Below are 25652 nucleotides of genomic sequence, written 5' to 3'. Positions count from 1 at the left end.
CGGTGCGGCGTCTGCGGTGATGCGGACTTTGTATCGATCCGTTGCGGTGAAGAAGGAGCGAAGCCGAAAGGCGAAGCTCTCGATTTACCGGTCGATCTACGTTCCCGCCCTCACCTACGGTCACGAGCTGCGGGTCGTGACCCAAAGAACGAGATCCCGGATACAAGCGAGTTTCCTCCCCAGGAGAGAAGACTTTTCAGGACCTTTTTTTGCCTGTGTATTGGGTGAGACGCTAACATCCATGGTAGTGACTGATGCGCAACTCTGACATCAACTCTGACACAACTTCTGATGAGTTGTCAACTGTAGTGACTGATGTGACTTCTGAGGACTTTAAAAAAATAATAATACAAATAAATAAATAAATAAATTTACACGAACAACATTTGACCTGTGGGTGGCAGTGTATGGAGTGGCACACTAGCATCCACTGTAGTGACTGACTGTAGCTGTTTACTGTAGTGACTGAGAGGCTTGAAATGAAGACTGCGAGTGAGTGCTGTTCATTAGGATTTTATTTCTGGAGGAAAATCAATGAATATATGTCCTTTATACAGTATATGAGGAGCACGTCTCTACAGTTTCATAATGTAAACAATCTCTGAAGAGAAAAATGTATTCATTTTAAAAGAATGTCAGTGTTTCCTCTTTCAAACTATGTACACCAATCAAAATATAATTTATAACAATAACATCTATGAAACTAGATTTGAACAATTCAAAAATACTGAAATGCCTTTTTTCCCCTCCGCCTGTCTCTCCACATTCTTCACCTGACATGAAATCACACACAAAGAAAAAAAAAAAATAGAGAGAACACCTCAACAAAAAAAAAAAAAAAAAAACAACAAGAAACAGCCAAACTAAGTGTAGCATAAATAATAAAAAAAAGAACATATGTAAAAATATAAAATCTCACTAGAAGTATTCAGCATATTTTAGGTTAAAAAAAAAAGAGGTGAGCTTGATAGTCAGTACAAGAAGTCAAAATAAAACATATGCCCTTTATCTTATTTTGTTCCACCTGCTCACATTTATTGTTTTCTTTTATATTTATTATTATATCTATATTTATTGTTTCAATTAGATTAATTTGCCTACCAAGTGCTCATCTGTCATCCTTAAAAGTTTATTTTGTGCGTTAAATTATTATTGTTATTATTTTTCTAAACTGAGAAAATAGTAGAAAAATCAACATTATAGCACGTGGAAAGAAAAGATAGAAGCCGCCAACTTGTTTTTGTTGTTTTATTATTATTATTATTATGGGGGTGGGGGTGGGGGGCGGGGGGTGTCAAAGTTTGCAGTTTTTCTTGCCGGTTTCCCCCCACTTTTCCCAAACAAAGAGCAGGAAGTATTGCATTGTGGCGGGGTTATTTTCCCTTTGGAAGGTTTGATTATTGTTATTATTATTAATATTCATATTTGGATTGATTGGAAGTAGCCCGAGTGGACAGTGCTTATTATTATACTTGAAATGTGTCTTCTCAAAACACAAAAGTTTTCTATAAAAAAGTATATCGTCATCTAGCTATATCTACACAAACACACAAATATATATTGAGATATATTCATATATATGTATGTACCCTTTTTAGAATATGGCTATTGAAAAAGTTCTTTTGAATAAAACGTCCTCAGTGGCGTTCGGGATTGGGTGGGAGGGGCGCGGTGCGGAAGGGGAAGAGCCTCCTGCCGATTTGAAGGCTTCGCCGTGATCATGTGATGACAAGATCATGTGATGCCGTGATGACATGTTGACGAGATCTCAGCAACTTCTATTATTGTATTGTAATGCAAATCTAATATAACAGAGACATATGTCGGTTTATATCCAAGTGCTCATTTATGTAAATTGATGTAAGTTTATGGATGTAAGTGATGAAGGAAAGTTTTTGTCCTATCATAAGTTTATGTGTGCATTTATTTATGTGCCTTTATGTATGTGTGCTCGTGTAAATTTGTATGAATGCAAGCTGGTGTATGTCAGTTCACTCATTTAATTGATTCTACGCATGGAAGTTGGTGAAAGTTTATGTGCATGTGAGTTGACACGTGTACATGTTATGTACTTACATACTTGTATGTAAGTTAATATAAGTTGATATAGGTAATTTGACGTGTACTGTATGTTAGCGGTAGGTACGTTTGTGTAATCCTGTAAGTTTATCAGTAAATTTGTGTTTGTACATTGTACAATGTGGTTATTGATGGTATCGTGGTACACTCGCCTGACTTTGGTGGGGGCAGCGTGGGTTCAGTTCCCACTCAGTGACGGTGTGAATGTGAGTGCGGATGGCTTCCCGTGTCTTTATGTGCCCTGCGACTGACCGGCGACCAGTTCAGGGCGTAGTCTGCCGTTCGCCCAAAGTCAGCTGGGCTCCAGCGCTCCGCGACCCTAACCAGGATAAGCGGTGTTGAAAGTGGATGGATGGACATTGTACAATGTATGTACATGTATGTGGATGGATGTTAATATATGTAAATTTAATTAAGTTGATGCAAGTTTGTGTGTGCAAGTTCGTAGACTTACATTTGGATGTATATATGTATGATTCTGGATACAAATTGATGTACAGTATGTAAGTTTGTGTATGGAAGCTTACGTGTATGTAAGTTGATCCACGTTTGTGTGTATGGAAGTGTATGCATGTGAGTACATGTACGTTTCAGAATTCAAATCATTTCTGTGGTTTCCTGTGACTCAGATTGAAAGGTAAATTTGTGTTAGCACAAATTCCCAATTACCCCACCACCACCACCACCACCATCATCATCATCATCATCATCATCATCATCTGCCTCTCTCTCCCCTTGTCTCTTCACCCCCACCCCCCAATCCCAGTCGGGACGTTAAGTGTGCAAGATCACTATGGATTTTTGTACATGTGTCGATCACATTCCTCCGGGTGACCATTCTTACGTATTGCATCGAACAACGGGGAAAACAACAACAAATGTGATCGTCTAAAGGGATTTATGACTTACTTTTTTTTTTTTAACAGTGTCGGACTTTGTGTGTCAAGTTACATCAACGTTCCCTCCAAATCCCGCCGCCGCCAAAATAAAAGATACCGTGTTTAGTGCTATGTACACTATATATACGACTATACTGTAAATATGTCATCTTATATTAGAGCTTCTCTTTATGTAAACCATGATGTAAACATTCAACGTTCTTGTGTATGTGTGAGTGTGTTTGTGTGTGCGTGCAAGAGAGTTGAGTCGCTGTGGAAGGACCAGGAAAAACAAGGCCTCAAACCTGCGCGGAGCTGCGTCTTATTTTGGCGAGGAGAGGAAGTGCTCCAGACTGAAGCCTCTTCCACACGTTGCCGTTTTGGTGCAGAGACGTCAACCAGTGGCAAACATTTTGAGTAAAAGCTAACGCTAACTGTTTGTGTGAAACAGAGGTGCGCTGTGGTCACGCTAGATGACTAAAGCTTATACGAGGAAATAGAAATACACTGTGGTCAGGCTAAATGGCTAAAGCCAACACTAATAGTGTATGTCAAGTTGCACTCTGTTTGTGCTAGCTGGTGAAAGCTAAGTTTGTATGGCTAAAAGTGTATGTAAAATAAAGGTGTTGTGGTCGTGCTAGCTGGCTAAAGCTAATGCTAAGAGTGTATTGGCTAAGAATGTATGTAAAACAAGTGCTGTGTATCTAAAATAGAAGTGTATGCTAGATGGCTAAAGCTAATTGTATATGTAAAATAGAGGTGTACTATGTTCATGCTAGATGGCTAAAGCTAGTACATACAGGTGAGTTATGGTCATGCTTCCTGGAGAAAGCTTATGCTAAGTGTGTATGTAGAGGTGTGCCGTGGTTGCACTAGATGGCTATAGGTAACGCTAGAAAATAGAGCTGAGTTGTGGTCTTGTAAGCTGGGGTAAAGCTATTGGCATACGGAACATAATGGTACCCTGGGGTCAAGCCAATTAGCTAAAGCCAAACACCATGGTCATACTGGCATGTAAAATGGTGGCGAGATTTGATTTTTTTTAAGACTACAAACATGACGGCGTGCAGAAGAGGCTTCAGAGGATGAACCCTGACGGGATAGCACGATGGCGGCGGCGAGAGCATCGGCGCATGGACTTGAGGTAGAGATGCTCGGCTGACACCTCCCGCGTCATTTACGCGCTAAATTCAGACGTTCCCTTCACTTTTTGTTTTTTTACTTGGAGCCTCCTACTGGCCACGTCGGGCGCAACTAACCGCCGCTAAAGGAGATGTTTACATTCAGAATGACAAATACATTCCATCAGAGCAAACCAACACAAGTCAGTCAAGTCTTTCTCGTAGGGGCGCTGCCGCCGCCGCCGCCGCTGGGACCCGGTGATTGTGGGTTTTTCCCCCCCCCCCCCAAGGGATACCGCATGCTGCAATTCAAATGTAAACAAGATGGGTTGCATCAGCGCAGTGGACCGGTTCACAACCTCCAATGTGGGAATGTTCCATCTTTATTGATCGTTTCATTGAGACGGCTAGCCGGCTAAAGCTAATGCTAAAACAAGAAGTTTACTGTGGTTGTACTTGTGGCTAATGCTAAGCCTACAAAAAACAGTGTTATGTGGTTGTGTTAGATGGGTAAGGCTAATGTTAACAACGTATGTAAAACAGGTGCACTGTGGTCATGCTCGCTGGCTAAAGTTTATGCTGGAAAATAAAGTGGAAATGAGATCGTGTTAGCTGGTTAAAGATAACCCTAGAAAATAGAGGAACGATGCTGTTGTGTTACCTAGCTACACCGAAGTATGTGTGTAAAACAGGAGCACTCTGGTCATGTTAGCTGGCTAAAGCTAAAACTCGAAAATAGAGGCACGGCGCGGTTGTGCTAGTATGCCTAAGCTAAGTACAGTGGACCCCCGCTCTTTGCAGAGGCTTGTGACCGGGTTGGACTGCGAATAGCGAAGATCCACGGACAATTGATGGCCATTATTAATGCAGTGAAAATGAATTTTTTTTTTTTTTTTTTAAACCCCCAAAACAATTTGAATAAGCAAGGATAAACCACTAATAAGTGTTTTTGGGCTTGGTTCCCCACAGATACAGAAAAAAAACAAAAATGCAAAGAAAATTCAAAACATGGGGGGGATTCAGTGGAAAGGAGAATCCGCGGGTGTTGAACCGTGAGTATGCAGGGGTCCACTGTAAAAATGTATAAGAGGCGGGCGCATTGTGGTCATGCCAGCTATCTAAAGATAACACTAGAAAATAGGCGGGAGCATTGAGGTCATGCCAGCTATCTGAAGATAACACTAGAAAATAGAGGTGCATTGTGGTTGTGATAGCTTGCTAAAGCTATGTATGTAGGCCTATGTAAAACTGAAGCATTGTGGTCATGGCAGCTGGCTAAAGCTAACATTGGAAAACAGAGGGACAATTTTGTTGTGCAAGCTGGCTAAAGTTAATACTTGGAAATAGGAGCGTTCGCTGTGTCATCACCAAATGGTCACGTGGTGTCTTGGTTGGCTTCGTCATGATATCACATTGTCCATATTTAATAATGTTTGGCACAAAAGCAATGACGAAAGATGAATCCCACGTTAGCAAACTTGCATCTCACTCTTAAATACTTGATGCCTGCGTTACTTTTGCTGATATTTTACTTTTTTATAGTAGGCCTACAATCGTATAAAAAAATTACAAGTACATATGAGCTTTTTACTTTACCATATATGCAAATACATGTCACGTATAGAGATGTTTCGCCGTCTGAACCTTTTCCAATCAACAACGGAATGATTAACACTCACATGTATACGTCATGAGACTTTTAGACTTTCATTGAATCTCATTAAATCTTTTGTGTGGGCCAAAATTAAACGTTGTCGATCAAATACATCCCCTCAGTCAGGCCAGCTGAATGAATTTGGGACACATTTGTCCATACAACTTCATATTTAAGGGAAATCTTGGCTGTTGTACAGAAGCTTTGTTGCATCTGCTTGGCATCAGTTGGCCCAAACGAGTTGTGCTATGGTCATGTTTGACGGCTAAAGCTATCGTTGAGGGTGTACGTACAACAGAGGTGCATTGTGGGCTAACTGGCTAAAGCTAATGCTAGAAGCCCTCGAGAACCTGATATAACAACAAACAAATCATGGCTTATCGAAGTTAAAATTACCCTCCGACTCTTTAGGTGAAACATTCCCACATTGTGATCTCCATGTCGTTTAACAAACTCAAGCCAGTAGGGGGCGCCTCAGTAGAAAGCGGGATTTGGGAATTTAGCGTCAACGGTGACTGCGGGTAAAGCAGAAAATACCTCCCAACGGTGCATAGATCAAATCAAGGAAGCACTACAATTACAAAAAAAAAAAAGTTCTTAATTTTTGTAAACTTTTGTCAACCTTTTTACATTGAACGTTATACGCTTGCACACACACACCACATTTCTTTTCCATGTAGAACATCCAACAAAGCGGGTATCATTTTTTTTTTCTTCCTGTTTTTTTTTTTTTTTTCAACAACCACACATTTTTTGTTTTTTTTTGTTTTTAACAGCGATTAGACGCCGCCCGCCACCAGGAATTTTTTTTCACACAGAGACACAAACAAACGCACGCACACAACGAGTATTTGCTACGGAGGTCTCTCGGCAGGATGCATCATTGTGGCGAGTCTAGTAGCTAATACAAAGTAGCCGCCTTTGCAACCCCCCCCCCCCCCCCCCCCCCCCCAAAAAAAGAAATGAATGTTCTCGTTGTCGCGTTACTCCCAACGTTTTTTTAAAAATGTAAACATTTTGCATGGAGAGGTGTGTACCGCTTCTTTCTGCTGCTGCGGGGCGCGGTGTTTAATAAGGCGGGACAGTCGCGGCGTGGCGCGGGGCCGGTGCAGCGTGACAGTCAGCGGTGGTGCAGCGACTTCTGGGCCTCCTTCATCAGAGTGTCGAAGTCCAGCGCGTCATACTTGCTCTTGACCGGGCCTGGACCCGCCTCGTCTGGAATAAGATGGAGGGGAGTAAATGCTACCGGTTAGCATATCGCAGCGAATCCCAAGCGCTGTGCAGTGAGAGATCATCAGTTGTGCTGCTGGAAATGATTAAATTTCACCTAATTAGTGTGAAAACTATTTTTACTATCTATCTTTGTGCATCTATCTATGCCAGTGACATGTAGTGACAGGGAAAATGATTAAATCCTTTTCCACAAGACGGCAGAAGGTACAATAAACCTGTGTATCCCCATGTTGCCATTCATACAACAGAATACTCGCCTTTCAACTAAACAGGCCTAGAGTTTACGCTAACGTTAACCTAGCTTAGTGTAAAGGAAATCAGAGCTTCTTTTTTGTGTGTTGTAGTAGTTACCAAGGTCAATGTAGCGCTTCCTCGTCAGTCTCCTCCCGCCTGCAGGTGTGGTCTGGAAAACATTCTCACGCTCCCTCCGGTGCCGCTGGATTCCGGACTGGCGGATCTTTATGACGCCGCAGCGCTCCCTGCAGGTGCACAGTGGAATATACGCACTTCAGAGGAATTAGCACCTTGGTTTATGAGTCTCCTCATGATAAACATTGCTTTTGAATTTCATGTTGCTCAGTGAAACTAGTTAGGACAATACTTTTGAAGGACCCCAGAAAATGGTCAAATTGAGCCTAAAATGGCTGTTTTTTTTACCAAAATGGCAGACCTCCTGTGCGTTTTCTGGCTTCTTGAGACTTTTTAGTGAGTTGCTGTAGTGTAGTGTAAAACTGACTTGGAAAGTACTCGGTCTGGTTGACAGCGGGTTACATACTCGTTACAGATGATGACTTTGCAGTCCTCGGCCGTGCCAAAGACCTGAAAGCGCTTCCTCAACGTGTTCTGGGTCATGCTGCTGGGTAGGTTGTGGATGTAGAACACCTGACAGTTCTCCTGGCAACGGGGAAACCATGGCAACAGTCAGCAACGGTCGGGAGAAAACACACAGATGGACGTAGGAGGTTTTTAGCATTGCAGATGTTGTCTCTACACACACACACAGACACACACACACACACACACACACACACACAACAGTGTAGTGATTCACTACAGAGCTGAGCGGGAACACTGTGTACCTCGGATTTGGCTTTGCTCCTCTGCTCGTCGTCTGGGCGCATCTCTGAATGTTCACTGAGGATGGGATAAAAGACGGTAGGGAGGGGAAAAATCAGTGGAGGAAAGAGGATAAACAAGGTGAAACAGCAACAGGGAGAGACAACAAGAACAACATCGGTCGATTGCTCTCCATCTTGACATGATGGACTGCACACCACGATGGAGTGCAACCACCGAAAATAATTCATGGAGTCAAAACAAAAACGTCCACATAATCAATGCGATCTCTCCTCTGGCCAGTTGTTCGTGATAACCGCCACCTTACAAAATGGAAGTAAATGTGACGACTAGAAATAATCCACAAAGTAGAATCCTTTGGGGATGTTTACCTAGAGTCGGCCTTGCTGGCGGGGGAGTCGGGACACACGTGAATGGTCGGCGAGGGCGAGCGGGATGCCGCAGAGCGCTCCGCCTCTTCCTCCGAGACAGGGGGCGTGGCGGCGGCCGATTGGCGATCGGGCTGCGGCGAAGATGTCAGAGGCTGGTCGATGTTGAATAGGACGCTATTTTCTGACACGGCGTCGCCAGCGTTGAGTTCTCCGGCCCTCTGCAGCATTGCGCCTAGCATGGCGATGCTGCGCTTGCGGGTCTCTCCGAGGCTCAGCGCGCAGTAGTCGTGGTCGCCGAAGCCGCGGCAGGCGTCGGCATCTCCGGCCTGACCCATGCGCCGCAGCTGGGCGTACAGCTCCGTCTGCTCCGGAAGCTTACGCTGGTGCGTGCGGCTTAGCCAGGAGCCTCGGAGGCCACCAACGCCGCCAGAAGAGGAGTGGACGGACGTGTGGACGGACGAGTGGACGGACTCCTCACCGTCACCATAGCTTTCGCCACCCTTTCGGGCCTCGCTTGGCTTGAAGAGGTCATCCTCCACTGGCTTGTGAGGCGGTGTGGTGGGCGGCGTCAGACCTGCAGAGGACAGGAAATAAAACTCTTAGGATCGAAATGGGACCTTCCTCAAGGACTTGTACAGAAACTCAGCCAGGGAATTCTTTCAAGAACACGTGCACGGACGTCCTAGACTTGTATAAGAACCTCCTTCAAGGACTCGTACAAAGACCTCGTTCAAGGACTCGCAACTCATACATGGACTTCCTTCGAGTTCTGACATTCAAGGGCTTGCAAGGTGACTCATCCAGAGACCTCTATTAAGGACTCAAATAGATACTTCCTTCAAGGAGTTGAAGTTTACCTGCAGTTCCGCACAGATCCACGCAGAGTGTCTGCTCGAAGGTCTTGCTGCTGAACTCTCTTCAGTCATGGAAAACACAAAAGGAGAGAACCATGTAAGATGTCATCATGACGCCTCCTCTCTTATCACAGCCACCACATGCAGGGCTGTCCTCGCCGTCATTCTTCTCCCATGTATTTATTTATTTTTTTTCGCGCTCCATAAGCACAGTGGGCGCTGGGATAAAAAGTGACCAGCGCTTGAAAAAGGCAGTTTAATGTGAAGGATGGACCCACGGCAGGGAAAGCGCCCAGCGTGGTGCCGAAGCAAGCTGGAGAGGCTCCAGGAATGCCGGCGGCAGGTCAATGTGGAAAAGCGAAGGCAGAAAGGACGCACCCGTCTGGTCTCAGATTACAGTCAGAATCATGAAGCATCTTGGAATACAATCTGTTTTGGATTAGAATGCCTCAATATTAGTCTGCTGGGATGAGCAATGACAAGCGGGCAAAGCCATATGTATTAAAATGGATGCAGAATTGTCATTATGTACATTATCACGGACTCAAAGAGACCTCCTACAGGGACTCATCCAGACAACTAACTCGAGGAGTTGTAAAGAGACCTCCAACAATGACTCATAAACAGAGCTCTTTCAAGGACTCCTTATAGGGGTCTTCTTCAAGGACTTGTATGTACAGATATCGCCTTCAGTGACTCCTATAGGGATCGCCATGAAGGACTATACATGACCTCTTTCAGGCACCTCCTTCAAAAACTCGAACTCCTATAGAGACTTCCTTCAAGGCCTCCCACAGGCACCTCCTTCAAAGATTGCTACCGAGACCAAGGACTCCTACAGGGACATCCTTCACGGACTCCTACTAAGGCTCAGGGTTCAACAGAGACGTCTTTCGAGACCTCTTACAGAGAACAAGGACTAGTACTGGGACTTCGTTTAAGGCTTCCTCCTGGAACCTCCCTCAACGCCTCCTACAGGGAACTCCTTCAGGGGCCAAAGACTCCCGCGGGGACATCTTTCAAGGCCTCCTTTGGGGACCAAAGCCTTCTATAGTGACCTCCTTTAAGGACTCTTACAAGGAGCTCCTTCAAGGCCTCCTACAGGGAGCTCCTTCAAGGTCTCCTCCAGAGACCAATGACTCCTACAGAGACCTCCTTCAAGGCCTCCTACAGAGACCCTTCAAGCACTCGAATACAGACTGATGCGCATATGCTGCTAAGTAAACTGCTCATGCATCTGCTTCCACTTCTTATGACAAGCTGCCTGCTTATGGCTACAAACAAAGAATCTTAAATATGTTGGCTCCTCCACGGCATGAACAATGTTGCACTCGGCCGGCACGAGTGTGACAAAACAGCGAGAAATTCTCACCTTGTGGATTTGCCGGCGTCGAGAGGCAGACACAGGCAGGCTCGCTTCTCTGTCCACACACAAAAAATTGAAGCGTTAAAGGACGCGAGCGCATGGGCGACAATGACAAGCACTGTCCTCCTCATACGACAAACTCACATCATCACAACATTCATCAGTCAAGTTCCATTTGTCAAACCTGTCCACATAACATGTCCAAGTTATATTAAAGTCCACTATGCTGTTTATCCTGTTGTGATTGTGCCGTTTCCCAAAATGATCTTTTTCTTTCGGCTTCTGATTGGCTAATTTGGTGTGGCATGGCCAAAAATCTTTGTCATCACCCCCCCACCCCCACTTCAATACAAAACAGAATTGGCGCACCACTTTTCCTTTTTAAAACGGCATTTTCCAAATTTCTTATGCCACGCACCCTCAGGTGCACAACTTAAAAAAAAAAAAAAAAAAAAAACGGAATATAACCTGTTTAGATTATAGCTACAGTATGTAGATTTTACTTCGTAGAACAACCTTTCCCAAACTATTTCAGTCACGACCCCATTACAACAGACTGGTACCAGAATTGGCACACCCCTATCTTTGACGCCACAAACCCCACCACCCACCTTGAAAAATCAAACTAAAGCCTGCGGGCATGATCTCACCGTTGTGGCAGCAGGTTTCGGTCGCCTCCGTTTCATTCCCTTCTGTCGTGGTCCGCCCCCCCGCTTGAGTTGGCGAGAGCTTGCCCGCATCTTGCCCGTCGTCCCTCTCCTCCTTCCTGTCACCCTCCCCGGCCCGCCCGGGCCGCAGTCTCTTGGCAAAGCGGCTGGGGAAGGAGGCCAGACGTCTGGAGCGGCGCACCAAGAAGGAGCTGCAGTCCTCATCGGGGCTTTGCGGCGCCTCGCAGGAGGAGTGTCTCCTCTCGGGTGAGGAATGGTCCTTACAAAGCTCCAGTTTAGGAGTGGCGGTGCCGGGTGGGCGGTTGGAAGGCAGGGGTCCCGTTCCCGCTTGGGTGTATGGCGGACTATGCAGTCCGTAAGGCTTGCTCACGTCGAAGGAGCTACTTTGTTGCAGGAGCTCACGGAGAAGCGAGTCGGTCTTCATCTCCCGTCGCCTCGCGAAGGGAAGCCTCCGGGGGGCACCCCCAGGCCTGCCGCTCGCTGGGGGAGCCACCAGGACCACCCGACTGTGAGAGTTTGTAACGGGCGGGCGGGCAGCGTCAGGTCGAGCCCGAGGCCTGGGCGGGTCCTTGCGGTCCAGACTCTGTTGCTTGCGCACGGGCATGCAGTATGTGTGCATGTAGGTGATAAGGTCCACTACCGAGCGGAGTTCTTTCTCCGAGGTGAACTGAGGCTTGGCCGGCTCGGCGGGGGCCTCGCCTTGCCTTGCCTCCACCTCGCTACCGGAAGATTCTTCTTCCTCATCATCGTCCTCCTCTGACTCGCTGTCCTCGTCGTCTTCCTCCTCCTCCTCGTCCTCCGTGTCGGGTGTCGTGGGCTCTATGGCGTCCCGCAGGGCAGCGGTGAGGTGGCGGTGGAGCTCAGTGCACAGGCGGCCTGCGGGACGCACAGCGCGGGGCTTCCGCACCTGAGAGGGGTCCATCTGAGAGGGCGGAGACATGCTGGTTGATTAATTGCACAAATATCAAGACCTATTCAGACAGTTCATTCACAAGTTTGCCGCATCTCGTGTTTCTTTCACACAGATCGCAGCGAACCGATACACTGTTCCTCGCAAATAGATAAGTAGAGTGGCGATTGCAAAGCCAGCACGTACAACCCCAATTTCAATGAAGTTGGGACGTTGTGTTAAACATAAATAAAAACAGAATACAATGATTTGCAAATAATGTTCTACCTATATTTAATTGAATACACTACAAAGACAAGATATTTAATGTTCAAACTTTAATAGTTTTTAGCAAATAATCATTAACTTGGAATTTTATGGCTGCTCTAAGTCCTAGAGGACTGCATCTTTTGCACAATTGTCAAAAAAAATAACAAAATAAATAAATGTACCGGCATTACCAGATAACTATTAACCCTTTATTGCTCAGTGACTGTTTTTTGTCAATGTCTTTATGTCTCAAAGTGTTCTCTGTCAATTGACTGTCTGTTGTCGTACTAGAGCGGCTCCAACTACCGGAGACAAATTCCTTGTGTGTTTTTTGGACATACTTGGCAAATAAAGATGATTCTGATTTTATTTATGTTTAACACAACGTCCCAACTTCATTGGAATTGGGGTTACAGTTCTAGTCTGGCTTTCATTTGATACTAGTCTGATTCTAGTCTGGTACTGGTCTGGGTCTAGTCAGGTTGATGGTCATAGTTTGATAGTAGTCTGGTGTTAGTCTAGTAATAGTCTGGTTGTATTCTGGTACTAGTCTGGCTCTTGTCTGGTAGTTGGCTGGTTTTATCGTGGTTGAAGTTTGGTTCTCGTCTTTTTCTAGCCTTGTTTTACACTGGTACTAGTCTGGCATTCATCTGGTACATGTCTTGATACTAGTCTGGTGTTATTCTGGTTTTAGTGTGATACCAGTCTAGTTCTAGTCTGGTTTTAGTCTGGCTCTCATCAGATAGTAGTACGAGTCTCATTTGGTACTAGTCTAGTCTAGTCTAGATGGTAGTCTGGTTCTAGTGTTCTGATAGCATTGTTTTAAACGGGTACTAGTCTGTCGCTTATCTGATACTCATCGAGTTCAAGTAAGGTATTAGTTTAGTTCTAGCATGGTCTAGGGCTAGTCTGGTTTTAGCCTTGTTAGACTCTTGTTGCAGTCTGGTGCGAGTCTGGTTTTAGTCTGGTAGTAGTGTGGTAATAGTCTGTTACTAGTCTGATACTAGCCTGATTCTTATCGGGTACTAGTCTGGTTCACTAATGGTACCTGCCCTCCTCTAACAAAGTTAATTAGTGGTCACCGCTATGCGCTGTTCCCTTTCACACAGCCGCCCGTGGAGGGCTTTAGCTTTGATGCTCCAAGTTGGACAAGCAGTGCCACAATTATTGAGTCCAGAGCAGTCGTAGGTTCCCCCATTGCCACATTTGTTGATGAGCGAAGGCCTCTCTTTCTGCACCACACTCACGTCTAAAATGAGACGTCAGGGCTGTTGTTCGATGTTCCTGGTGACTGAAGAGCGGAATTGAAAAGTGAATAAAGGCATCCGTCATGTTCAGCTTGACTGTGTTCGGAATTTAAAGGGACTCTTTCAGTATATTCTCCATCGTTTCATGTCGGTAAGCGCGGGAAAAAGACATTGGACAGCAAAGCAATGATGCTAAAAGTCTGCCCAGACAGATAATTTAATAGAATTGCTAGTCAGATACTCAACAACAACAACAAATAGCAAGTGTGACTTCAAAAGAAAATCAGTGATTAAACATCTCTGAACACAACCTGTATCGCTAACTCTACCAGTAAATATTCTTTAGTTGTCTTTTTCGTTTAGAATAAAAGAATTGTAAAGAAGTATAATTTATGTTATAGGTCAATTGGCATCAACAATACCATTTAGTTATATTTTGGTATTAGTTTGGCCCCTTATGCTTCAGTCTGGTCTTAGTCTGGTCGTAGTCAGGTACTACTCAGGTACTAGCCTGGTCTTAGTGTGGTAATAGTCTAATTCTAATTTAATACTAATCTACTCTTAATCGGCTTCTAGTCTAATATGAATCTGCTCCTAATCGGGCTCTCGTCTGGTACTACTCTGGTCCTGGACTGGTTATGGTTTGGTTTTAATCTTGTACTCTGTTTTTTGTCTGGTACTACACAGGCCCTAGGATTATCTAGCCTCAGTTCTGAAGTGCTAGTCTTAAACTAGTGTAATTCTAGTCTGGTTCTAGTCTGCTAACAGTCTGGGACGATTGTGGGTCTAGTCTGGTAATGGTCTGGTTTTAGTATGACTAAGTATGCTACTATTCTGCTTCAAATCTGGTCCTAGGTCAGTCTTGTCTAGTTTTGAACTAGTCTGTTACTAATCTAATACTACGTTGGTGCTAGTCTGGTTTGAATCAGATACTACTCTAGTACTCTTATGGTACTGGTCTGGGTCTAGTCTGCTTCTTCTCTAGAACTAGCCTGGTCCTAATATGGTACTAGACTGATACTATTCGGGTACTACTCTGGTGCAAATTTGGTTCTACCCTGGTCCTTGTCTGGTTCTAGTTTTGCACTAGTCTGGCTGTACTCTGGTCCTTGATTATTTATAATATGGTCCTAGTTTGGTACTAGTCTGGTTGTACTCTGGTCCTAGCGTATTTTTAAAATGTTCTTGAGTTTCTACGAGTGTACGTGGTTGTAATCTGATGCTTGTCTGGAATAGATTATTTTCTTCACCTTAACCGGAGGTCGGACCGTTCGCTGGTGCAATCCTCTGTTGCTATACCGATGCCCGTGGACGCTATCTTTACCCGCAGGCACATTGGGCGGAGTCAGCAGCAGGGTCTTCAGCTGGTAACACAAGAAGAGGACACTATCAGACTATTTCATAGGTTGGACACAATATCGTGGAGCAACAATGTGACTCGTAGAACTAGGCCTTCACATATCATCGTCGTCATCCTCATCATATTCAGCATCCTCATCATCGGCGGCGGGCTGGCTGTCTTCATGACAGACCTCTCAAATGATACCAGATTAGGGAGAAAATCCCGGGATTAAATCTGAAACTCTGTTTGCTCCCTGGGGGTTGGTGCCTGCTACAGTTTGGTACTTGTCAGGTAAAACCCTGGTATAAATTTGGTACAAGTCTAGTACTGGTCTGTTACTAGTCTAGTTTTAGTCTGGTACTAGTGTGCTTCTAGCCTGGGTCTACTTGGGTAGTGGACTGGTACTATTCTTGTACTGTACTCTAGGCTGTTGCTAATTTAGTTCCCATCTGGTGCTAATCTACATCCATCTTGGTTCGAATATGGTACCAGTCTGGCTGGTTTGGCTATCTTTTCTAGTATTAGTCTGGTACTAATCTAGTGGTAGAGTGGTTCAAGCCTGGTTTTAGTCTGTTAGTAGTCTGGTTCTAGTCTAGTACTACTCTGTCTAAAGTCTGGTACTAGTCAGGTATGAGTCTGGTGATATTCTGGTATTAATCTGGGACTTGTCTGGTCCAGTTTTGTACTTGTTTGGCTCTCCTGTAGTTGCAGTCAGGTTTTAGTCTGGTTGTGGTCTGGCACTTGACTGTTACTAGCCTGGCACCAGTATGATTATAGGATGGTTTTAATCTGGCGCAGGTCTGATTGTTAGTTTAGTTCCAGTCTGGTACGAGTTGGTTCTAATCTGGTACTAGTCTGGTTCTATTGTTGTTGCAGTCAGCTTCTAGTCTGGTACCCGTCTGGCTTCAGTCTGGTTCTGGTCTGTTAAGAGTCTGGGTATGAGTTTGGTCCACTGTCCTGTAGGCCTATAATGAGTGTCCATGCCTTAATTAGTACAACATGAGCGACCGACAAGAGTTTGGCCAAACCACAGAAGAAGAGCTTTGTGGGTCAAGGGAGAGAGCCCCGCCACCCCCCAACGCTTTGTGGGCCAGCCAACTTGGCTGAGAGGGCAACAACGAGGAGGAGGAAGAGGAGGAGGAAGAAGAGGAAGCTTCCATTGAGAATCCTGAAGAGGAGCCCGAAGGTCCGTGCATGTGTGGGCCACGTGCAAAACCCCCCAGAAGCATCCGGAAGCGTAAGGAAGTGACCTGGCCTCTCAAACACAGTCTGCTCCACTCTGGATGACTTCCTTGGACACATCAATGAAGGCCTTGTCCTCCGAGTCTTAGATTCAAGCCCGTGTGAAAGCACACAATATAAAAAGCGTAGCGCAATAAAACACTTCAAAATACATGAAATAAAACCATATTGCAAAATAAAAACATTACCAAATAAAAACTTTAAAAAATTCAAAATGTCAATGGCAGTTTTGCACAAGGCCACTTGAATATGGACGACGGAAGAAATAGAGGGAGGCCTGTTAACTGTTTCCCCATTATTTTGTGAAAAAGAATCTTCAACTTGCATATGCTATGCTACATCACACAATGTGGTGTTGACCCAAACTTATTTTGATAAACCTTTTTTCAAGATGAGCATTCTTGTGGACGACCATATTCCAATGTCCCTGTTAGACCATCAGTCAAGCACATAACCCATGTCACGTCAGTGCACCACTAATCTGGCAGAAATGGCCGCATTTACAAAAGAACGGTAGCTCGTTGTAGGCCGTTGAGTTGTTCATTTTGAACCACAGAGCCGTTGGGCTGTCCTCTAGGCATGGCAGCAGGAGGAAGAAAACCCTGGGTTTTCTCATGTTAATTACCTTCTGACCTAACTAACTACCTGGTGTATCTACCTACCTTCCTTTCTTCCTAACTACCTACTTACCTACCTAGTACCTAGGGATGGGTATATAGAGTTTAAAGAAACTACTACTCTTAACGATACTGCTTACTGATCCAGTACTTTAATGGTATTCTTGTCGGTATTTATTTTTTTTTTTTTTTTTTATTTTATTTTTTTTAGAAAAACAGTCAAACAAATATCTGAATTAACACTGCTTTATTTCTTTTTTTAAATAAATTGTCTTAAAACTGAAACAACATTCATGTAAAATAAATAAAAACGACGATTTAAAGAAAAATATGTTTTGAACAAATCCTTATGATAATATTAAACCATTATTTAGTGCAAAAGAAAACATTGGTGTAGAACTGCTGGAAGACGAGGCAGCGATATCGCAGGCAGTTGAAAATGGCGCAATTCTCCACTTGAATTTGATGCACTTTTGCAAAATGTTTGATAAGGTTGCTTGTGTCCCACCCCTTTTACATTTAAATGACTGCTTGCACATGTGCCAACGTGCATTGTCGCCATCAACCTTTGAGTAATGCAACCGCACTTCTGACCATTTCACACGAGGTTCTAATTGGTCCCATCCATCCATCCATCCATCCATCCATTTTCTACTGCTTATCCGAGGTCGGGTCGCGGGGGCAGTAGCTTTAGCAGGGACGCCCAGACTTCCCTCTCCCCAGCCACTTCATCCAGCTCTTCCGGGGGGATCCCGAGGCGTTCCCAGGCCAGGCGAAAGACGTAGTCTCTCCAGCGTGTCCTGGGTCGTCCCCGGGGTCTCCTCCCGGTGGGACGTGCCCGGAACGCCTCACCGGGGAGGGGTCCGGGAGGCATCCGAATCAGATGGCCCAGCCTCTTCATCTGGCTCCTCTCGATGTGGAGGAGCAGTGACTCTACTCTGAGATCCTCCCGGATGACCGAGCTTCTCACCCGTTCTCTAAGGGAGAGCCCGGACACGCTGCGGAGGAAAATCATTTCGGCCGCTTGTACTAATTGGTCCCACATTGGTAAATGCTCATTGGTTTTCCAGTGACGAGGAGCGGCTTAAGCCTTCTTTATACTCGCGCGGACGGTGACCGCGCTAACATCGTTGTGGCTGCCCCACGCGTAGTTTGCTTTTATACTCGAGCGCAACCCACGCGCGCTGTTTCGAAAGTGTGCTGCAGTTCTCCTCCAAGTCGGGGTTGTCGCTACGGCTAATATTGGATCAGACACCACAGGGTGGAGTTTCCTCTGCATTTTTTTTTTTTGCCATTTCTGGTAGCCGTTTTTACTTTCCTTACAGTAACAAGGAACAAAGCAACAACAATAGCGACCATGGCAGAACAAATGACCAGATGATATGTTTAGTTAATGCTTCAAAATCGATCGAGAAGGCGGCGACGTAGTTGGTATGTAGAACCAATGGGCACACTGGTACGTCATCACAGCATGTGACTAAAACTGGACCAATCACGAGAGATGATTCTCCGCGGCGTTTGACGTGCAGCAACTATTTTTGTCGGGTGCGCGGCAAGCTACGCAGAGGTGCTGCGCGGGGCAATCCGTCGGCCACGTGATGCAATGCGGGCGTTGTCGGCCGCGGGAGTATAAAGAGGCCTTAAGTGTGGCTAAAGGTTTAGCATACATATATAAACACACGTGATGTTGTGGCTAACTACAAACAATTGTGCCTAGGTGACTTTTGTACTGTTTAGCCACATTGGCTAAGATGTTTCATGACCCAGTGCCAACCCTGCTCTACTTACTTACCTACCTCCATACCGCTGTATTTACCTTCACTCATACATTCCTCCTGAGCAATCTGCCAACAATGAACAACGAGTAAATTGTGTGCCTGCCTGTAAAGAGGGCTGAATTCAATAAATCAAATCCACCAATAAAACAGTCCATAAACGTCAATTGCGTTCAACTGATTAAATACTTAGTTTATCAGCACATTTCATTATTACAATTTGTCTTGGGAAATAACTGCAGTCATCGCTAATCGTTCGAGCTCATTTAGATCAGACTGACTGGCTCGTGGGTGGCAACTGTAGTTCACATTCACGCCAATAGAGGGAACTAGCACCCTCGAGGCTGAAGGACTACTTCATTTTGTTATCTCGCTATAATAGTCTTGAAAACTATGAGGGGAAAAAAATGTTTTAATTTTTTTTTTTTTTTTTTTTTTTTTTTAAACAAGAAAATCCCCCCAAAATAAATATTTTAAAATAGATTATTCCCCCCTGCAACTTCTTTCTCTTCTTGTCATCGGTTGAAGTTCGCTCAATGAAGGACATTTTTTTTTTTTTTTTTTGGTAACTTTCCAACATTGCATGATTTCAAGCACCAGTGACTTTGGCTTTTAATCATTTTCTCTCTCGCTTCCTATTTTTCCTCGGAGATAACTGATTAACTAGCTGACTACACTTGTCTTTCGGACTGCTGACTTCTGAATATCACGCAAGGGCAAGGACAGGGGTGCACTTGTTTTTTGTCAAAACACAAAGACAACCGTCAGCATGAGACTCATTGTTTTAGGAGTAAATAATGCCACCGTGGTATTTAGCACCCCTATCCTCAGCTCCTAAACCCCCCCCCCCCCCCAAAAAAAAAGGAGTTAGCATATTATCTGCTTTGATATAAAATCGTACAATGCAATGATTTTGTGTTGTACAGCAGCCTTTCTAAAACTTTTAAGCCCCTTCGACACCCCAATAGAGTTGCCACAGCCACTACCACACCTTGATCTATTCTGAAAATCTTTGAAAATCAGCACGTCTTAATCAAAATTCAGGACTTTGATAAAACACCTCCTTGCAAACGGCGAAGCGGAGTGAATATTAACGCTCCAGCCATCTGGAACAAAAGCATCTTTGTAGTCCAGCTCCAGCACACACACACACACACACACAGACATAAGCGCACACACAAAAGGGTCCTTCAAGCTTTAGTAAATGATGAGTTAGAGTCCATCTTCAAGGATGTGTGAACATGGAATATGGAGCCTATCAAGGTGCAGGATATTTAGCACCCGCAGGGTTGCTCAGGTGCAGGACGAGACAAACAAAGTTAGATTTCTTGAAGTTTCTCTGAAGTTCGGAGAATAACAGAGGGGGGCGACCGGGAGAGGCGGCGGTGGTTCGCCAAGGCATCCCACAATCACGTGTGAAAAGTAGAAGAGGGGGAAAACACACTAGTAGCGAGTGCTGGGACACCACACACACTGATGTGGATTTATCTAGGGTAATAATGACAACAAAAAGTTGGGGCCTAATTTATTTTCATTGTTTATGATTAATCCCAACAAACTACAGAGTAACTAGCAGTCTCCCAAATGTGACATAACAGATTAAATGTAATAGAATACTTTAGACTAGTACAGGAAGTAGATAAGGTAGTACAGAAAATATTGAAAACAAAACAGCAAAAAACAGATGAGTATATGAAGTAGAAAGGAACACAAGAGGTAGATGAAGTAATAGGAAATAGTAAAGGGAGCAGAGAATGTAGTACAGGAAGTTGTAGAGGGAAGAGCATAAAAGTAGTAATTATTTTTGGAAAACATGGACGTCGTGTCCTGCGGGCCCAAGAGGAAAAGGACTATCAGCGCAAAGTTCAAAAAACAGTATCTGTGATGGTATGGGGGTGGGGGGGGTGGTGTGTTAGTGCCTATGGCACGGGTAACTTGTACATCTGTGGAGGCACCATTAATGCTGAAAGGTATATACAGATTTTGGAGCAACATATGTTGCCATCCAAGCAACGTCTTTTTCAGGGACGCCCATGCTTATTTCAGCAAGACAATGCCAAGCCACATTCTTGCACGTGTTACAACAGCGTGGCTTTCGAGTAAAAGCGTGCAAGTACAAGACTCAAACGGACACCCATCCATATCGTTGAGATAGTGAGAACATTAGAGTAAGCATGTCATGAACAGTATTTATTAAAATAATTTAATTGGAATAAAGTAATTACAATAAGTTAGCACCCATTATTTCTGTCATGTATTGTTGATTTGGCCTAAGCTTATGTCAGTGGCCAATCCTTGAATGCCCCCCTAGAGGTCATTGGTGTTTTAACTTTTGTCTAAAATGCTAGAGAATAATTTGAGCTGGGACGGCTCCAGCACGCCCGCAACCCTTGTGAGGATAAGCTGTACAGAAAATGGATTGATGGATGGATACAGTATACAGTACACAAGTATATAAAATAAAGGAACAAGTCCTGTAAATAGACACATTGCTCCATCCAAAAACTCCGATCACCGAGATGATCGGAGTTTTTTAAACTCCTGATCGTGTAAGGCCTAATTTACACATGAAGTAAAAGTTACACAGCAAGTTAGGAAAGTCACACAGAGAGTACAGTGATTAACTATTAGTTGAGGAAGTAAAGAATGTACTGTGTAGTATAGGAAGTTCAGAGATATAAAAAGGTATATATTGTCTATATCACATATAAGCTGCTGCTCCTCATTTACAAAGCTCAACGCAGCCTCGCCCACAATACCTGTCAGATTTAATCCATCATCTCACAGAACCTGCGTTCGGCTGCTTTAAGTCTCCTCACCGTCCCTCGCTGCATCCGATAAACCTTCGGGGCAGCGTCGCGGCACCTACCCTTGCGGAACTGTTTTCCCAATGAGATTCGGCAGGCACTAACATTAGACAGTTTCAAATCTGCACTGAAACGACACGGCCTTTGGCACCTAGTTTTGTTGTTCTATTGTTGTTGTTTGTTTATTGATTGTGTCTTTTCGTCTTCTTGTTGTGATTGTCTTTATGTAAAGCGTCCTTTGGTTTCATGAAAGGCGCTATATAAAGATAAATGTATTATTATTTACGTGAGAGAGTAGTACAGGAAGTTGTCGAGGCTAGAGCAGGAAGTACAGAATGAAGACTTCTACTACTTCCTGTATTACAGTACAAGAAGTAGAGAATGTAGTACAAGAAGTTAAGTGAGTAGTTCAGAAAGTTGTCATACATACAGTAAAACAGGAAGTAGTACAGGAAGTTGAGAAAATGACAGGAAGCGCAAGTGGTCTTACCAGAGAGGGGTCCTCTGTGTCCTGTGAGCGTTTGAAGTGGTTTGCGCCGAAAGAAAGACGGTGAAGGTGGTCCTGGTCTTCCTTGTCCCGCTCTGGCTCGTCTTCCTCCAGGGCGGGGAAGACGGACAGGCCGCCCACCTCGGCGTCCACTATGCCGTCCAGGCTGTCCGTCAGAGCGGCCAGCAGTGCCGCGTTCTCCTCTTCGATCTGGAACGCGCCAGAAAACACTCTTCCATTTCCTGTTAACCTTATCGTGCGAGCACATCAACAATCAATGACATTGGATCAAAATCTGGCACATATGTTCATCGTGACTGGATGCACCAAAATAAGAAACAAAAACAAATCAAAGAAGAACATATCCTGTCGGCCGAGTCGGCCATTTTGGTTTGCGGTTACCACACATTTCACGCAATCCGGCACTCCGTTTGAGAAGCCTGAGGACAAAATGTCTGCCACTCACCTCAAAGAGCTCATCGGGTGTGCATCGGATGGAGGCCGGCGAGGCGTCGGCCGCCTGGTCGCTGCACCACTGCAGTTCGCCGAGACAGTTGACGCTGTCGAAGTCGCTGGTGTCCAGCTGCAAGAGGTCGATGTCGGGAAAATCGCTGTCCAGGCGATCCGAGCACACCTCCTCCTCCCCATACTAAAACCGCAAAATAAACAAGAGGGGGTCAGGTCAGGGTAGTCTAATGTGAACATTTTCACGCAGAGATGCGGAATCACGCAATCAGATGACATCAGCACCAGCATCTGGTCGCCAGACAGATGTCTGAAAATTCACAGGCCAACTTCAACCCCCCCAATTCCGAGTCTTTTACCTTTCACACAGAACAGCGATGCGCAAAATAAATGTAAAAAAGACCAGGTCCAGGTTGGTACCATTCACACGTACCAGCAAAATGGGAAAAATATCTTAATCATCCACCCCAACGCCAAGGGTCTCTGTACCCCGAAAATTGGCGTGTTGATTCTAACCCCCTCATTTCATGCAAGTAAGTACCTTTCCCACAGAACAATAACACGATAGAAAAAGCTGCAAAAACCTGTGACACAGCCGGGTTTGAAGCCCAGACATTTACGGGGGTGAGTTCGACTCCAAACCCACCATTCCAGGTCACAAGAAATGTGAAAATGCTCACTTTGATGGCAGCCAGCGTGAAAGGTGCTATACTGTACACTCTTGGTGGAGGTGCTAAAATACGACCTACTAATGGTAGGTCCCTTTCGCCCCCAGACATCGTGAAAATCCCACAAAATTGACGACCCTTCATTATCCGCCTTTGCCTTGCACAGAGCCATGATGGGATTTAGACATTGTGACAAGAATATATGATATCGTGTGTTGTAGCAGGAGTGATTTTCCAGACGGGAAGCTAACAGCCTCGTGGTCTACAGTCAGAGACAGACACGACACACGCACACGCACGCGCACACACTGAGCCTCGTCATTGTGAAGCTGTGGAGAAAAAAAAAAAGGAAGCAAAGTGTGTGACACAGTGGGAGGAAGTGAGCGTGCACCACTGGAGACATTGAATAACACTATGAAAATGGAAGTAGTGACGTAACAACAGTTGAATTATAATAGAGTCTTCATGTGAAACACTGTCTACATTGTAGTGATTCTATAGACAACAAAAAGATGAGCGTATTATTGTATGCCAGATGAGGACATGTCTACTGGTACAATGAAGCATGTGACTGAACCTGTTCCTTTAAAAGACACACAACACAAAACGCAGCATAGTGCGCTTAGATGTGGCTAACTACAATGGCGAATGATCTAAACATTGCTAGTTACCGATGTCGCTAACCTCATTAAACAACAATGATGCCTCATTAAACAACAATGATGCAGATAAATAAAATGTATCGGTGTCGCTAAGCTGGGAGCTAAGCATGCTAAGATGTCTAACGGAAATGGTGTCGCTATGGCTACAAACATTCCTGATGTTGCTAACCTCATTGATAAAGCTAATTATAATGACATACCTAATCTTATCTTACCAGAGTAGCTAAAGTTATTACAGCTATCGTAACAGATACAACTAACTACAATGACATAGGCTAAGGTAAACTTACCATAGTTGCGAAAGCTATTGATGTACAATCCTTACTCGTGGAGCTAAGTGCGCTACGATGTGGCTAACTACAATGTCTACAAACTTTGCTTAATGGCATTGCTAACCTCACTGATGAAGAATGACATTTTTTTGCACAAGTAAGTGACGTGCTAACTGATATGGCTAACTAAATGACATCTGTTGATGTAAACAAACAAATGTACTAAGCTTGTTCACAGAGCTAAATTTGCTAATATTGTATTATTATAAATTTGCTAACCCTACAGTGGCGTAGCCAAGGCCACAAATAGTTTCCTAATGTCACTAACCTCATTGATGAAGCTAACAATAATGATGTAGCTAAATTTTCCTTGTGTTGCTACGTTTACTGATGTGGTAATTGTGCTAACGGAGCAGAGTATGCTAATATGTGGCTAACTACAATGGCGTGGCGAATGCTTAAAACTGCTCATATCGCTGATCTAACTGATGTAGCTAACAACAGCGACGTAGCTAACCTTCACCAGTGTTGCTACTTTTACTGACATGCTAATTGTGCCAATGTACAGTATGTGTGCTATGATGTGGAAAACTACAATGCAAAGTTTTTAATTATGCTAGTGTTACTAATTCGGCTAACGTTTTTAATTTGCCTGAATACATGACATACGCTGTGGACTGAGTAGCGACTTTATGTAAATGTAGCAATGTTGCAAAAGAAGGTAATTGTAACTAACTGCAATGACATCGCTAACCTTGACAAATACCGCTAACATCACTGCTATGGCTACTACACCACAACTTGACAAAGGAAGTCAGCCATTTTAGGGTCAAGTGGGTCAGCCGCGCCCAACCAGATTTAAAATAGCCGAAGGCAATTTCACCTATCAACATTAAATCCGGTAGACATGTCTATCATAAGTAAAACCCGCAAGAAAGGCTCAAGAAGCCATGCCTGAAAAGTCACATGAAGTCAGCCATTTTGGTTTGAAATGACTAATTTCCATTGGTCTTTCAAAGACGAAAAAAATTAAAAATAAATATCCAGGTATATTAAAAATATACCTGTGCTGGAGCGTAACCATACGCATTATCGTGGCAAAAGAACGAACGGGCGGTCATGACTTGCCAGAAAAGAGGAAGAAAGGAAAGGGGGGCGGACACCCTCCATTAGACACTCCCACTGCTTCATCTCACTCCAGCTGCTCGTGCAGGTGTATGCTTGTGCGTGCGTGCGTGCGTGCCTGACACTCTCTTAGCATGCCGATCACATCCCAGCTCGCTCACATGCGCCCTCAGCTCGCTGGCGAGCCGCAGCCTCACTCCTTCTACTCCTTCATCTCACGAAGTGCGCGTCCGAGCCCTAAATTGGAGCGCAGAACTCCGCAATCCTATTAGGACTGGCACACAAATGTGATTGGTCCATCCTCCACGCCACTCACACACATTCTTATGGGAATTATTCAGCAGGCTGTTGTTTTTTGCTGCACACCAGTCACTGCTGTGGGCACCTGCATATACTTGTGTACTTAACTGCTCAAAAAATTATATTTACAATAAATAATGTATCTTTGTTCCTCTATTTATGTCAGTGAGGCATAGTGACAGA

General features: G+C 44.5%; 1 protein-coding gene across 3 annotated transcripts in view; it reads right to left on the bottom strand.

The window, feature by feature from the left end:
- Window positions 1–497: 497 nt before the first annotated feature.
- ppargc1b (peroxisome proliferator-activated receptor gamma, coactivator 1 beta) overlaps window positions 498–25652 on the bottom strand; it is a 64638-nt gene continuing 39483 nt past the window's right edge. The window contains exons 2-12 of one of the 3 annotated variants that reach the window (XM_061685191.1): window positions 22444–22626; window positions 21981–22187; window positions 14958–15071; window positions 11284–12223; window positions 10640–10688; window positions 9271–9329; window positions 8414–8987; window positions 8045–8099; window positions 7702–7859; window positions 7317–7444; window positions 498–6947 (exon numbers count right to left, since the gene is read on the bottom strand). In XM_061685191.1, coding sequence (XP_061541175.1) covers window positions 6853–6947; window positions 7317–7444; window positions 7702–7859; window positions 8045–8099; window positions 8414–8987; window positions 9271–9329; window positions 10640–10688; window positions 11284–12223; window positions 14958–15071; window positions 21981–22187; window positions 22444–22626 — 2562 coding nt within the window. In that variant the 3' untranslated portion in view covers window positions 498–6852. The remainder of the gene's footprint in view (window positions 6948–7316; window positions 7445–7701; window positions 7860–8044; window positions 8100–8413; window positions 8988–9270; window positions 9330–10639; window positions 10689–11283; window positions 12224–14957; window positions 15072–21980; window positions 22188–22443; window positions 22627–25652) is intronic. The other 2 variants (XM_061685192.1, XM_061685193.1) reach the window with 2 other exon arrangements.

The sequence above is a fragment of the Phycodurus eques genome, chromosome 9, assembly GCF_024500275.1.
Source record: "Phycodurus eques isolate BA_2022a chromosome 9, UOR_Pequ_1.1, whole genome shotgun sequence".
Taxonomy (NCBI): domain Eukaryota; kingdom Metazoa; phylum Chordata; class Actinopteri; order Syngnathiformes; family Syngnathidae; genus Phycodurus; species Phycodurus eques.
This window is presented reverse-complemented; position numbering and strand designations above follow the sequence as displayed.